This window comes from Synchiropus splendidus, chromosome 6, assembly GCF_027744825.2.
Source record: "Synchiropus splendidus isolate RoL2022-P1 chromosome 6, RoL_Sspl_1.0, whole genome shotgun sequence".
Classification (NCBI taxonomy): domain Eukaryota; kingdom Metazoa; phylum Chordata; class Actinopteri; order Syngnathiformes; family Callionymidae; genus Synchiropus; species Synchiropus splendidus.
Window position 1 is genome coordinate 18,561,701 of NC_071339.1, and position 15,491 is coordinate 18,577,191.

Below are 15,491 nucleotides of genomic sequence, written 5' to 3' on the forward strand. Positions count from 1 at the left end.
AATGAAAACACAGGGTCTGTGCATTTGTTTTGGGATCATTGCTGGAAGGTACAAAGTACAGTGGAGGTTTAACAACCGCATGTCTCTAATGGCAGGATCAAAAACGCGAAGTGGAGTCTGACTTGTTGCTTCCGGAACACCTTTTCCATGTGAACAAATGCTGACATGAAGCTGTTGGACGTCGCTTGGGTTGTCATGGCAACTAAAACAGTTGGTGTTAAGCCGATTCTGACCCATTAGCTTCTTTGACGAGACAAATCTGTTGATGTTGCCTCCATTATTGGCCGCAGTGACTCATTGTAACCTAACACACACAGGTTTGTCGCACCATCTTTGCGAGGACCTGTCACTGCCCTACTGCTTTCCCCAGGCTCACACCTTACGCCCAACCATCCGAACCCAATGACCCAGTTATTTTGAATTCTTATTATCTTATATGCACACATTTGTTTTGCTACATTTTTCAAGACCTGTCATTGATATAACTCTATCGCTAACCTCTCACCCTTAACCTAACCATCCAAAACAAATGGCTGTCCTTAACCGGGACACTTTTGCACAACTATCGAACATCTAACATCTACTATCGAAGGTGCTTCAACACCAAAAGTTTCGGGACCTCTTGTTCATTGAGTGTTTGGTCCATAAACAAATGGGAAACCTAAAACGTTAATGTCATCTTCAAGTTACCAAAAAGATCTGTACCGTTCACATTTATTATTAAGTAGTCCAACTTCCTTCAAGTGCCAACTGCAGTTGGGAGATGAACATTAGGAATATATGTTGCATCCATTCTGGACCAGACTGGTGGCTCGGCGACCATTTGCAGGGATTTATCTGTTTAATAACTGGAAGTCTAACCACCCTGAGGACCCTCCTAAGGACCCTCCCTGGAGCTCAGTCATCACTAATGTCTTGAGTCTGCTAAATGGCCCTTTTCTGTTCTCCATCCTGTCCCTTATTCCCGGTCGTACCGTGGCGTCCTTCTCCCGCTCTCCTGGGGCCTTGAGCCAGCAACTGAAAGGTGTATAAAAGGCCACTGGAGCTCGCACCAGGAGGACACATACCTGCAACCCTAGAAGCATCAACAGAACATGGACACAGCGGCTGCCGTGACTCTCCTCGCCATGATCGTGGCTCTGGCAGGCGCCAGCCAGGCGCTGCATGCTCAAAACACTCCGGACGAGGTCCTGCCGAGCAGTTCGGAGGAGAAGGTTCTGGACCGCCTGCTGGAGATGGTGAGATTTCCTCATGCTTCGATCTTCAGTCTTTAGTCGGGTCTACGTAGCTCAAAACTGCCAAGCAGAAACTGCCTGAGAACTAGAGATGGGATTCAAGGTTTTCTATCAGGACCCCGATCTTGACTGCACTTTATAAAAAGTCAATCAAAAAAGTTTTGAAAAAAGTTAAGCAAAGACTGGTGAGATTTTCATTACCATTTTGAGTCAGGACCTCTGGGACAAGAGAACATTGCCATTGTTTACTTAACAAATTGTTTGTTTAGATTTGCTCTCAGGACGTGTCGGACGTCCTTTACTTTGGATACAGATCATATATAATATTGCGCCTGGGACGTCCCTCAGTTCTGAGCTGACCCTTATATTTATTCATATTTAACAGTGAACAGAAAACATTTTTATCAATGGAAACAGCCGCTTCTTTTGAGGGTTTCTTCAGTCACGAATATCTCCTCACTCACACGGAGGTGACTGCTGCCCACATCTAGCCGTCGTCATGAGAACAAACAACTTGACTGAGGTTGTGAAGTGACTCAGAGGTTTGGACCCATGAAGGCAACACAAGAAATTTGCATGTACGAGTGGCTCTCAGCGAGTGGCTGCCGGAGTCGACATCGCTTCTTCTCAGAACCAGACTCAACACCGCCACTAAGTCTTTCATGGAGTGGAGGATAAAAATGGTTGAGTTGACGTGTGAGAAAAGAGACAGGCGATGAAGCATTTTGCGTTTAATGACAAAGATAAGACTGACGGACGCAGACGTTTTGAACATTTTTGTCATTGGAGCCTGTGTGACGTTGAATGTAAATCACTACACACATTAAGAATTCAGAAGAAGCTGCTCTGCATGCAACACTGTGATGGATTCAGGTCATGAGACGTGAGAGCATGAGGAGCACAAAACTCAGTGTAAACAGAAACTTGTTCCAGGCTGAAGACAGACAGACGGACGGACTACCTTGTTAAGCCCTCAGGGACGCAGCCTCTGACACCAGCCGCTTCAGTAGTTCATGCTGCAGCCTGACAGGAAGATGGTTCCGGTTCTGCTTGAGACAACTCTTGACCTGGGTTCATTCCTTTTTGGAGTTTGTATGTGCACTCTGGTTTCCTCCCGCAGTCAAACATGGGTGAAAAGCTGCTGAGAAGCTGTTCAGGGTGTCCTCTGCCTCTCACCCCTAGTAGCTGGGACAGGCACCAGCCACCCTCCATTAGGGAACCAATAATAACAATGCTTGGAGCTTCTCTCCTGCAGACGTCACATGCTCTGCTGTGTGTTTGCAGGAGAGCGAGAACACAAGCGTCGACACCTACGACCGCCTGCTGCCCTCGCTGCTCAGAGCCCTGCTGCTCGGATCAGAGAGAGAAGCCAGAAACTCTGTTCTCCACCAACCCCAGAGGTCAGTGCCATCATCATCATCACTCTCATGTTGAGCATCATTATGCTTCCGTTTGTCTTCATAACACAACTTTCCAAAAGTACACGTCTCGGGAAAAGTTGATAATTTCATCACTTTTGGGGCACCGGTGAAATCTATCATTCCAGGATTGGAGTGATTCAATTCAGAGCAGCCGTCAGAGAGCGAGGACTCAGAAGCACAGAGGCAGACTGGAATGTGCAAATTTGAGGGAAAGTGGAGAGTTCTGCGAAAGAGGAGATTCAAAAAACACAACTTGAAACATCCATGTTACACCAGGATAAAATCCAATTTAAAGTGTTGATACTGAAGAGAACAATGAGACGTGGAAATGGCTCCCGAGACCTGGGGTTCTTAACCTTTTTGATCTCGGGGCCCAACTTTCCCAGAACCAATGGACCTGAGGGCCCATTTAAGTAAGATTTCATTTGTGATCCAAAACCCATGTTTAATCTACTTACATGTAAACAAACCAAAATCTTGTAACCTTTTCAAGAACTTCTCCATAGTTAACTATCACAGATTTGCAAGTCAAGTCAATTCAGTGACACACTACTGCCACCATACATGGCTACTGTATTAAAACTGTCTTGTGGCTCTAGCAGCCCTCTGGGAGGCGCTCACGGCCCAACCATCGGCCCCAGCCCTGTGGTTAAAAATCACTGTCTTAGAGGATCAGGACACTGAAAGGTGAAAAAAGGTGGACAGAATTTGATATGTTTCACTAAGAGGCCACATGGTTAATTGAGTTGGCAAATATTAAACTGTACTGAGCTATTTGCAGATATTTGGTTGAGATATACAACACAACATACAACACTGAAAAGTAGCACGCAATATTAAGTTAAGTCCACGTGGTATTCAGCTGGTCTGATTTCAATTTTACCGGTTCCTCAATGGGGAAAATGGACTGCTTCTGCATGCTTAAGTTAAACAATTGTGAAATGTATAAAAATGATAAGAAAAAATATATATCTAAAAAACAACCCTTTTCTGCGCGGGGCATCAAACCTCATTTTAATGCCGCAAACTGAGCCAAAAAAGGGAAATAATAAAAAGATTATACTTTTTTTTAGCCCACAGAGCACATTGCAAACATAATCCCACTCACATCACTCACAGAGAGTAAACAGCAGCCGAGAGGAACCTATTCATCCTGCGATACATGCTGGGACAGCAAGTTATATTTTAGAGTACTGAGAGTACTGAGGCTGAGTCACAGCCATCTGGTTATGAACGGGAGTCAATAGAGAGATAGTATAAACACAGAACAGGGGATACATTCTTATGCTGTGGCAGCACTGCTTTTTGAAAAGTTACTTTAGGTTTTGTGTGGTATGTAGTAGCGAAGTATAATGCACCTCGCACACGTCGGCGACTCAAGTGAAAGCTAGCATGCAGGTCAAGCTCTACAGTGTCACGGTTTTACAAAGTCAGCTCATGTGAGCTATCTTCTACCTGAGATAGTTTAGTACCTTTAGTGCCTTAGTGCCGGAGCAGTTGGAGTCTGCTGTGACGCCATACATGCCACGTTTGATTTGTAGTCCTAACACGTGTTTCCACAAGCAAATAAATCATAAATCACATGACAAACATAGTGGAAACTCACGTCATTATTTACCATATTATGTTCCAATGAAAGCAGCACATGTAGTCCAAGCAAAGAGGTGTCACCTGAAACAAGCAGCTCCAGTCTGACAATTTGCTTCAGACATCCTATTGGGTATCCTCCTTATTAGTTGAAACAAAATACTAAAACAACAAAATACAACAACAACAAAATACACCTGCTGTGGCCCTTTTGTATATTACTTTGAAACTCCAGCAAACACAGCAGAACTGAACAAACAGCCAGAATCCTTATGGTTACCATATGACGACAGTTTTCTCCGTCGGTCTGGTCTAGAATAGAAACCGCCAACCCGCCCAGTCTGAGACCGAGACAGGTCCTTGCAGGTGTCAAAAATGACCAATGGATTTCAAAACCATGATCCCAGTCTGGTGGTGTTCCGGATCACCATCTGGATCCAGGAATCTTCTGAATATATCCGTGGTCTGTGCGGAGAGTGCTGCAGCGGAGAGTGCTGCAGCGGCGTGCTGCGTTCTGGCCTATTTGCCATCATTTTATTTTGTTTTTGTTCATGACAGCACATTATTCCAAAGCACTTTCCTCGCCGGTGGGATCCTCACTGACCATGGCAATAACGCTGATTCTGATTCTGATCAGATTTGGACGCAACACCAGAGGTCAGGTACCCGAGGAGCAGATCCATTCCCGTAACTTTGAGGTTCCTCCTGGTCAGATCTGGAGCATGGCCGTGCCGCAGAGATTCGGCAAGAAGTAACCAGGGAATGGAGCACCAACCAAATAAGAAGAGAAGCCTATGAAAATGAATGTGGCTAAATAAAGAGAATATTGTTCTACCTGTGACTCGCCACTCTCTTCTGTAATCCTTCGTTTTGATCTGAGGAAAACACCATCAATAGTACACAGCTATTGACTCAGAAATCCTCATGAATACTGATGATAATTAAGCAAGGTGGCTGTATTCAATGGCAGCGGTAACTACAAATTGTTGTGGCAATTCAACATCTGTTCAGTCATTTGTGATGTAAATTCCAGCAGCTGCTCAGGTTCAGCATGAATATTCATGACCGACACGTGTGGCTGAGACGATATTCACCCATCGTCTCCAACATCAGACTGAGTGACGGAGATAAAGCTTCCCGTCACATTCTTCCTTGGCTGTTTGTGTTTGGATTTAAAATCCAAAGGGGGAAGCAACACACAAAGAGCTGCGGCGCTAATTAAAGACCAGCAACCAGCAATTACTTTACACAGCCAGTTCCGCAGCCAATTGTCGGGAGGGAAGACGCGTCAATCTCACAGGAGGAGGCTCTGCAGTCTTCTCCCAGCTGTGGCTGAGGAGTCGTCGTCGTGCAGGAGCTGGCTGGCGCACAGTTGGGCATGATTCAAAGCCATTTCAGGTGCTAGGTATCTAAACTTCCACTTCAACAAAAACAAGTCCATTTCAATCCCTCAACATAAAGCAACCTCTCCATGCCAACATGACCTGAGGGATCTGAAAACAGCATTTTCCTGCAGCTTTTTTGATGCATGTTCTTTTAATAATTTCTAGATTTCACCTGGAGTTTAAGAAGACAAAGACCCAGTTGTGATTGTTGAGCTATTCACCTCTGACACGTATGTTCTCCATGGTCCACGAAGTTTCCAGATTATTTTGGTTAGTGCAACGTATTTTTGTTTTAGGCGGCCATGTTTGGTAAACATGACCCTCACATTGGGTGATGTCTGAATATCACCAGTGTGATGTGCACGGCTCTTTTTGTCGACCCCAATTTTGAAGCTCATCTGAGGTAAATTTAATAGGGCCACTCGCATCGGAGAGGTTGCTGGTTTGCGGCTGTTTCACAAAAAACTCATTGCTGTAACAATTTGAGACGGGAGACCCATGTGCTGCTGGGAGGAGACGAAAGTGCAAAGAAAGTTCCAACAAATTCAACAAGACAAACTCAAACACAACAAAACTCACCCTCTACACTAGAGGGACAGAAAGTGCAAACGAAAACAAGACTCAACCTCGACAGCAAGAGGGGGACAGAGTCCAAGAAGCAAATTCTAATTGTCCCAGCGGGTGGAATAAAACAAGCATCGCAATGCACAAGCAAAAGGTAAAACCAGTGTCCAAGGCACGGTACAAAGTCCAATAAGTCCAAAGGATTGGGAGGAGAGGAGCAGGCAACAGACACACGGCAAAACAAAGGGGGACAATTAGAAAACTTACACACTCAAAAAGCTTGAGGAAAAAGTGCAAGGTGTAGCAAAGTTTCATCAACACGGAGCCCAGAACACGAGCACAGAGGGTCATGCCAAAGTGAGGACAAACAGACACACAACAAACTGATGCTGGTGGACTTGAGGCAGGTGTTCAAATACAGACAGTGGGATTGGAGAATTGGGATCAGGTGTGTGTGTGTGTGTCTGCGGCGCCTGTTTGGATGGGAACAGCAGGAGACGCCTCCAGTCCTGGAAGAGAGGAAGAGAAAACAGAGGGAGCAGGAAGTTGCTCATAAAAGTAAGACAGGGCGATGGGGCATGTGTCAATCACTCTTAAAAACGTCAGGTGGCGGACAGAATTGTAGCACTTTATATTACAAACAAACAAAATAAAAACAAATAAAACATCAGCTCCAGACCATAGATGTCCTTTGTGAAGCCGTCTTCTTCTCATGGACCAGCCAGGAGCATGTATGGCAGTATTTTTTTTTTACTTTGCTTCATTTATTTGTGGAAATCAATATTCATATCTTTGAAGAAACAACACACTGTTCAGCTAATGTTTAGAGTTCCATTTACAGAGCTGGCTGAAGTCCGTCTTAGCTACACAGGGCGAGAGGCATGTCCTGGGGAGACCCTGGACATCACCCCAAGTCTGTCTCTACCCATTTTGTCTCTACCCGTTTGTCTATAGGATGTTATTGGGGGAGGAAACCAGAGTGCCAGGGTAAGAAGGGTAATCCTAGGCAACAAAAGGGAGAAAAAAAAATCACACAATAGCCTCACATCTGCACACAAACGCATAGATACAGGGCAGGGACGGTCAGTCCTGAGACCCTGGACAATGAAAGACCTGAGGGAGCAGGAACTAGTGTCAGACAAAACAAAGTCAGTCACTATTTACGTGTTTCCATTGCAACAGTGTTCGGTAAAGAAGCTGCCACACAGACCGTGAAAAGAAAACCACTTTGAAAGGAGGTGTCATGATTTGACAGCAGTGTAATGAGCTGTTTAGACAAAAGGGTGCGGGTGGAGGTGCAGCTGCCGAGCACTCGGATCAATGCGGTGTCAAAGAAGGATTCATTAAAACTGCATGAGTCTGCATGGGTTCGACAAAAACATCTGTGTGCTGCAATTAAAGCTGTCCCACTGACACGAAGAGGTGAGGCTTTTGTGACCCACAGGAGTCTAGGTCTCCTGGTTCCTGTGCTCTGGAAATGTCCCGGAAACCGACCTAACCAGAGAGTCAGGGAGCGAGTCAGGGTACTGGTTTTCATCTACATCCAAACCTCCTGAAATGGAGTACCCAAAGCGCCTCACGTCAAAGTCGCGGCCGTCCAGCACCTGATCCAAATAAAACAGCTGATACCCCGACATATGATAACGTTTTTGTTTAAAAACTGTAATAAATGTGGAGTCTGGGCTGCCCCCTGGTGGATAAATTGGTGAGCGAAAGGCCAACATAAAGAACAAATGGAAGTATGTGATCAGTGATGGTAACATAGTTTGGAAAGGATGGGTACATTTTTGTAAATAAAGGGAGCAAAAATTAGGCTCCAATTGTTCTGTCTTTGACAAAAACGGACTCACTTGGAGAGGAACTTATGTCACCGCGTGGGTTAATGGATAAGGCGCTTGACCTTTGATCAGGAGATTGAGGCTTCGAGTCCCTTCGTGATGGAATCTCTATATACTGCTTTAGCACCTCTAGTGCATCTCACCTGTCCACCACACGTCTGTGCTCTCATTAATGAAAGAGTATCTGAACAATTTGTACTGAAATTTATGTGAAACTGTTGCAGAATGAGCATTAAGGGCCATTTATGCCCAATGTGACCTACAGATCCATATACGGACAGATCCTTCTGAACGTATTTCTGCAAGTTTCCGCAAAGCTTACGAATACGGGCCCAACGGGGAAGTACCACTGTAAACCATGGGGGCAGTGTTGTTGTTAGTAATATGTCAGACATGAGACACAAAGAAGAAGACACAACAATGGCAGAAGATATCTGTCCTCCAGTTGTGATCTATTTAATAGCCTCCAACAACGCTGCCACAGTTTTTCTCTTTTGTGCAAGGGGTACGTTATCAGCACTTCTTCCACAGTCGCCATATTTGTTTTGGACTCTGAGCTGCCCCCCTGTGGATATATTGGTGAAAGTAATATCAATGTAGAGAAGGTATGGAAGCATGTGATCAGTGATGGTAACAGTGTTTGGAAAGGATGGGTACATTTTTGTATGTAACGGGAGCATAAATGGGTCCGTCATCGCTCTGTCTTTGCCAAAAATGGACTCAACTACGATCAATGTCTTCCCACATGTGACTGCGTGGCCTAATGGATAAGGCGTCTGACTTCGGATCAGAAGATTGAGGGTTCGAGTCCCTTCGTGGTCGAATATCTTTAAATGGCTTCTCCTGTTAGCACTTCTGCGAGCTAGCGTCTCAGTAGACTCTACTGAGTAGAGCTTGCTTCTCGCCTGTTCACAACACATCTGGGTTCACAATTCACATTTGCAGCTCTTTAGAAGGAATTTCAGGCCCATTTATGTTCAACGTTACATATGGACATGGACAGAGCGAACTGTCTGTGCTCTGCCTGCATTTCGGCGCGATTCCACAATGAATGTGGGCCCAACGTAGCAGTACCAGCGTAAACCATGGGGGCAGTGTTGTTGTTACTACACAATACTGATGTCTAATGAGACACGAAGAAGACATAACAATGGCAGAACTTCTCTGTCCTCCAGTCGCGATATATTTAACAGCCTCCTACAACGCTGCCTCAGTTTTTCTCTTTTGTACAAGAGATATGTGATCAATACTACTTCCACAGTCGCCACGTTTGTTTTGGACTCTGAGCTGCCCCCCTGTGGATATATTGGTGAAAGTAATATCAACGTAAAGAAGGTATGGAAGCAAGTGACCAGTGATGGTAACAGTGTTTGGAAAGGATGGGTACATTTTTGAATGTAACGGGAGCATAAATGGGTCTGTCATCGCTCTGTCTTTGCCAAAAATGGACTCAACTAGGATCAATGTCTTCCCACATGTGACTGCGTGGCCTAATGGATAAGGCGTCTGACTTCGGATCAGAAGATTGAGGGTTCGAGTCCCTTCGTGGTCGAATATCTTTATATGGCTTCTCCAGTTAGCACTTCTGCTTGTTAGCTTCTCAGTAGACTCCACTGAGTAGAGCTTGCTTCTTTCACGATTGTTTGCAGCTCTTTAGAAGGAATTTCAGGCCCATGTTCAACGTTACATATGGACACGGACGGAGCGAACTGTCTGTGCTCTGCCTGCATTTCAGCGCGATTCCACAACCAATGTAGGCCCAACGTAGCAGTACCAGTGAAACCATGGGGGCAGTGTTGCTGTTACTACTCGATACTAATGTCTGATGTGACACAAAGAAGACATAACAATGGCAGAACCTCTCTGTCCTCCAGTCGCGATATACTTACCGGCCTCCTACAACGCTGCCACAGTTTTTCTCTTTTGTGCAAGTGGTACGTTATCAACACTTCTTCCATAGACGCCATGTTTGTTTTGGACTCTGAGCTGCCCCCCTGTGGATATATTGGTGAAAGTAATATCAACGTACCAGCATGTGACCGCGTGGTCTAATGGATAAGGCGTCTGACTTCGGATCAGAAGATTGAGGGTTTGAGTCCCTTTGAGGTCCAATATCTTTATCAAAGTAAAAAAGGTATGGAAGCATGTGATGGCAACATTGTTTAGAATGGACGGGAACATTTTTGCATCTAATGGAGCAAAGATGGGATCTTTGGCAAAAATGGACTTACTAGGATCAATGTCTTCCCACATGTGACCGCGTGGCCTAACGGATAAGGCGTCTGACTTCGGATCAGAAGATTGAGGGTTCGATTCCCTTCGTGGTCGAACATCTTTATATGGCTTCTCCAGTTAGCACTTCTGCTAGCTAGCATCTCAGTAGACTCCACTGAGTAGAGCTTGCTTCTTTCACGATTGTTTGCAGCTCTTTAGAAGGAATTTCAGGCCCATGTTCAACGTTACATATGGACACGGACGGAGCGAACTGTCTGTGCTCTGCCTGCATTTCAGCGCGATTCCACAACGAATGTGGCTCCAACGTAGCAGTACCAGTGAAAACCAAGGGGCCAGTGTTGCTGTTACTACTCAATACTAATGTCTAATGAGACACGAAGAAGACATAACAATGGCAGAACTTCTCTGTCCTCCAGTCACGATCTATTTAATAGCCCCCAACAATGCTGCCACAGTTTTCCTCTTATGTTATCAATACTACTTCCACAGTCGCCATGTTTGTTATGGACTCTGAGCTGCCCCCCTGTGGATATTTTGGTGAAAGTAATATCAACGTAAAGAAGGTATGGAAGCAAGTGACCAGTGATGGTAACAGTGTTTGGAAAGGATGGGTACATTTTTGAATGTAACGGGAGCATAAATGGGTCTGTCATCGCTCTGTCTTTGCCAAAAATGGACTCACTAGGAAGTACAGCACTCTCTAGGTGACCGCGTGGCCTAATGGACAAGGCGTCTGACTTCGGATCAGAAGATTGAGGGTTCGAGTCCCTTCGTGGTCGAACATCTTTATATGGCTTCTCCAGTCAGCACTTCTGCTTGTTAGCGTCTCAGTAGACTCTAGAGTCGAGCTTGCTTCTTTCACGATTGTTTGCTGCTCTTTAGAAGGAATTTCAGGCCCATTTATGCTCAACGTTACATATGGACCTGGACATGGACGGAGCCTACTGTCTGTGCTCTGCGTTCATTTCGTCTGCATTTCGGCACGATTCCACAACGAATGTAGGCCCAACGTAGCAGTACCAGTGAAAACCATGGGGTCAGTGTTGTTGTTACTACTCAATACTAATGTCTAATGAGACACAAAGAACATACAACAATGCCACAAGTTCTCTGTCCTCCAGTCACGATGTATTTAACAGCCTCCTACAACGCTGCCTCAGTTTTCCTCCTATAAGCAAGAGATATGTGATCAATACTTCTTCCACAGTCGCCATGTTTGTTATGGAGTCTGGGCAGGCCTCCCGTAAGGCCCTTCCTGGCTCCATGGATATATTCTTGAAAGCGATATCAATGTAAAGAAGATCAACTAGGATCAACAGCATCCAGCATGTGACCGCGTGGCCTAATGGATAAGGCGTCTGACTTCGGATCAGAAGATTGAGGGTTCGAGTCCCTTCGTGGTCGAATATCTTTATCAAAGTAAAGAAGGTATGGAAGCATGTGATTGCAACATTGTTTAGAATGGACGGGCACATTTTTGTATGTAATGGAGCAAAGACGGGCAAAAATGGACTTACTAGGATCAATGGCGTCTTACATGTGACCGTGTGGCCTAATGGTTAAGGTGTCTGACTTCGGATCAGAAGCCTCATGGTTCGAGTCCTTTCGTGGTTGAGTGTCTTTATACTGCATTTCCAATTAGCACCCCACCAAGGGAATACCAGGAATTTAATATTAACCATCTTCCCTGTTTCTGAGTGAAAAACAGTGAAGTGGTTCTATTCAAAATCAAAAACATTGGCCTCATTTCACTGCAGTGTCCTCAGTGTGTGATAATTGTCAGATTAAATGGAGGGAGCAGAGCGGAAGAGTCATAAATGAGAGGTGGGTTTGACGGCAGCAAGTAATAATTAGCTCACATGGCTTTTCTCTCCTGACATTTGAGCAAAATAGGGCCTTGATTGGAGTACAGGAAGTGATGCGCTGGAAAAAAAAGGTTTTAACACACTTGGAGCAGAAGAGAGTAATATCCTCGAGTAAAATGTTGACAAGACCATTGGCATAAAACCAGCCAGAGACATGGGTGGACTAACTCAAGTTAAACACTGTGGTTTCATTGCAGCTGCAGTTTTATTACTACAATTATTGTGACATGTCTGAGTTTATTTTGTGAGGGTAAAAATGTTCTCTGAAAAAGTAACTTTTTTCCTTCGTCCAAGTTACATCTTCAGTGTATACACTTACTAGACATTATTGAGTATTTACAGTTTAAATGGAAAATGAAAACTATTTTTTCTTCTTCCTTTTCTCTTCATTACATGGTATTACTCTCAAATTACATGAATAAGCAAACTGAGATGATTCCTTTGAACATCATTCACTTCAGGACTTTTATTGTTAACATTATCTGGCAGTTGGCAAGTCGATGTCCAGGTGTTTTTTTCGCTGGTATGGTATGAGAAAAGAAAAAAAAACATAGGAAAATATAAAATCACCCTAATTTTCTAACTTAACAGTCATCAACTTGCACTGAAACAAATGGGGGTTCTATGTTATGTTACTCGGACAAGACCTCCTCCTCCTCCACAAAAAAACATGTTACTGGAGCTTATAAAATTGATTTGACCTTTTTCTATCGCATCTCTGGTTTATGATATCACCAAATGAGACCTTATTTAAAGGGTGTATTTGTATATTATGAGTGAACTGTGTGTTTTTTGGAGGCAAGTTGCTGAGTGACCGACTGGGTCTGTGCTTTGCTCTTGAACTGAAGAGAGTGGTTCTACCACTCCCTGAAGTGCTTGTCTAAAATACTATTATTGCAGTCTTTTATAATCCGTGTCTCCATTGTTGCATAGCGACTGTGCCCAGGCATGACAATATGAGACATGACTTCACAATAGTTTTTTTTCTTGTGTCGCCCAGTACATGGCATAAAGAAGCCTAAAACCACCCCTGGCAGCAACAGCACCGTCTCTTCGTCTCGCTCCCACTTGGTCAGTGTGTTACACTGAAAGATTTGTGTCAATACAGTGTGAGAGGTTTCCACCCTTACTTGCATTGAGAGACAGACAGATCACACTGTGTTCCTGTCCCTACCTGTGCTCAATTTTGTGAGGGATTTAGTTCAAATTCTGCTCAGATGAGAACAAGGGCTGATGTTAAACTCATCTGAAGATGAAAAAAGAAAGATAAGATGATGTATATGATGTATTTAAAATGAGACACCGGCTCAGATTACAATGATTCTCATGAAACTAACAAAAACAAAACATATAAGAGGTGAATTGTTGACTGTGTTTTGAAGGTCACGTGATCACATGATCTGGGCCTCATGTATGAATATTTCTCTCTCAGTGGTGAACAGCACAGATGTATGCTGCTAGTCATGTGATCTGAGGATGAGACACGAGGATGCTTCTCTGACAAACATTCCTCCAGGCATTTGTTTCTCTTCCCCCACCTGCTCTCCCTCCTACTGCGATGTAGTTTTAATCGCAGCTTTAAGGGGAGCTTTAAAGTTTCAAGTGAAAAGTCCCACAGGCCCTGACAGAAATGCAAATGAACCAAGCTTCTGATATTCTGACTTTCATGCAACCTTTCATATTCTGTTTCACCTCTATCACAGTCGAAATTTGATTCTGCCGTTGTTTAATGGTTTCATATTGTTTCGGGAAAGTAGGTCAACGTGACACATCAAAGCCACTTCTGAGTCCCACCTGGAGCTGCTCATGCTGTCTTGCCTCTGACAAGCAGGTGGCGCTACACAACCCTGCCATTGGTTCCTGCACATTTTCTCTTGAGTGCAAGTGAGGCTGCGATTTCTCCTCCACCCAAATGTCACAGAACAAATCACAAAAAGTGTTGCCTCTGTTAGGACAACGGCTTCTATGAGAATTTCACGGGGTCACATGCCAGATAGTGAGCCAGAACTATAGAAAGCCTCTGTGAAGTTTCCATTTTCAGTCTGTTCGTCCGGCGACTTCGATATCCCAGACCATCTGTTCCGTGGTGTCCAGGATCAGAGCCCAGTTAGACGTCTGGACACTCAGGCTGAGGACGGGATCAATGAAAATTGAGTGTCCAGGTGGCGCTGAGAACAATTGACAATTTGGTCTCCAGTACTTAGCTTTTAAATAGCTGCAGAAATACAGTCTGGAACGCATGAGTGCTTAAAGTTCGTACAAGCCAGTCAGGTAACATGCTTCAGCAATTTTTGGTTTTATCGCCTGAGATGAGATTTTTGAGATTTGTCTGTCAGAGCACTTTAAAAAAAGATTTCAATTAAAAAAATATATAATGGGACAAAGACACATTATAGAAAACCCAGAAATATTTTGAAAATGTCACTTTTTTGTCTCCTACTGAGTATGTTGATAAGTGAGCTCTGAGACATTACTTCCACCTGCTGTCGCATTGAGCTCATACGTATCAGCAGTATTTCAAACACCAAAAAGGAATGAGATTATATTGGTAAAATACAAATAGGGCAGCAATATTGGGTGTATGTGATGGACTATATACTATAATAATAAAAATAATCAACGTTGTATTATGAAAGTGGTGTGTTTAAATCAACGTAATCTTCCTTATTCAACATGGTCAGTTTCAGAAATGAATTTTTTTTTTTTGTTTCTGATTTGATTTATGCCTCATTTTTACTGCCCACTTTTACTGCAATATATTGGGCTTATTTCTGCTTGCTTTTTAAAGTAACAGCCAAATAACTGATAGACACACACAACACAACATAAAGGACATGACAGACACAAGCACACACATTTGGTCGTGCAAATGATAACTGTAATTACAATGTATTAGAGGTGATTGAGATAAACGGTCATTTAACTGTAAACAATAAAGATGTTTTTTCATGTTTTCTCATATATTTGAATACATGCTTAAGTGTTTAACTTTATAACTCTTTCATTGCAAACAATCTCCTGAATATCTCCATTTTATTACATAAAATATTTAAACACAAGCTTCTCATTTTCTTGTCATTTTGCTCTTGAAGTGAACAATACAGTCTTTTACTCACTAAAAATAAAAACAGGCTGTTTTAACATTCAATATGGACACAAAGATGCCTGAGGTGCAAGTCCTCACAGTACAGCAGTTGTGTGTAGGAATGTGTGATGATAAATACTCCAAAAAGCAGAGGAGTAGTCACGCATCTTTCCTACACACAGAGAGAGATGGAGGGGGTGGTGTACTGGTCTCCCTTGCTTGCTCATCTGCTGCTGCAGAGCAACTCACACACTGACACACACAGGGAGAGGAGGT

The 15,491-nt window shown here is 43.8% G+C and overlaps 2 protein-coding genes and 5 non-coding genes across 7 annotated transcripts in view; all 7 read left to right on the forward strand.

Moving 5' to 3' along the window:
- itga7 (integrin, alpha 7) overlaps positions 1-1,089 on the forward strand; it is a 32,470-nt gene extending 31,381 nt beyond the window's left edge. The window contains exon 26 of the mRNA XM_053867120.1: positions 1,015-1,089. Coding sequence (XP_053723095.1) covers positions 1,015-1,032 — 18 coding nt within the window. The 3' untranslated portion in view covers positions 1,033-1,089. The remainder of the gene's footprint in view (positions 1-1,014) is intronic.
- A 5-nt stretch (positions 1,090-1,094) lies between these two features.
- npffl (neuropeptide FF-amide peptide precursor like) lies at positions 1,095-4,998 on the forward strand. Its single transcript, XM_053867214.1, has 3 exons — positions 1,095-1,238; positions 2,520-2,635; positions 4,881-4,998. Exons 1-3 carry the CDS (start codon positions 1,095-1,097, stop codon positions 4,996-4,998), a joined length of 378 nt encoding a protein of 125 aa, XP_053723189.1.
- A 3,781-nt stretch (positions 4,999-8,779) lies between these two features.
- On the forward strand, positions 8,780-8,852 carry trnar-ucg (transfer RNA arginine (anticodon UCG)). The gene has a single exon. It is a non-coding gene; the product is annotated as a tRNA-Arg (tRNA).
- Positions 8,853-9,509: 657 nt separating this feature from the next.
- trnar-ucg (transfer RNA arginine (anticodon UCG)) lies at positions 9,510-9,582 on the forward strand. The gene has a single exon. It is a non-coding gene; the product is annotated as a tRNA-Arg (tRNA).
- A 703-nt stretch (positions 9,583-10,285) lies between these two features.
- trnar-ucg (transfer RNA arginine (anticodon UCG)) lies at positions 10,286-10,358 on the forward strand. The gene has a single exon. It is a non-coding gene; the product is annotated as a tRNA-Arg (tRNA).
- Positions 10,359-10,971: 613 nt separating this feature from the next.
- On the forward strand, positions 10,972-11,044 carry trnar-ucg (transfer RNA arginine (anticodon UCG)). Its single transcript has one exon. It is a non-coding gene; the product is annotated as a tRNA-Arg (tRNA).
- A 552-nt stretch (positions 11,045-11,596) lies between these two features.
- On the forward strand, positions 11,597-11,669 carry trnar-ucg (transfer RNA arginine (anticodon UCG)). The gene has a single exon. It is a non-coding gene; the product is annotated as a tRNA-Arg (tRNA).
- The last annotated feature ends 3,822 nt before the right edge of the window (positions 11,670-15,491 follow it).

What these genes read in the sequence shown, in the direction of transcription:
- npffl (XM_053867214.1), top strand. Translation starts at nt 1,095, where the DNA reads ATGGACACAGCGGCTGCCGTGACTCTCCTCGCCATGATCGTGGCTCTG. An exon ending in TGGACCGCCTGCTGGAGATG is followed by an intron (nt 1,239 to 2,519) that starts GTGAGATTTCCT and finishes GTGTGTTTGCAG; the next exon opens with GAGAGCGAGAACACAAGCGT. An exon ending in GTTCTCCACCAACCCCAGAG is followed by an intron (nt 2,636 to 4,880) that starts GTCAGTGCCATC and finishes GATTCTGATCAG; the next exon opens with ATTTGGACGCAACACCAGAG.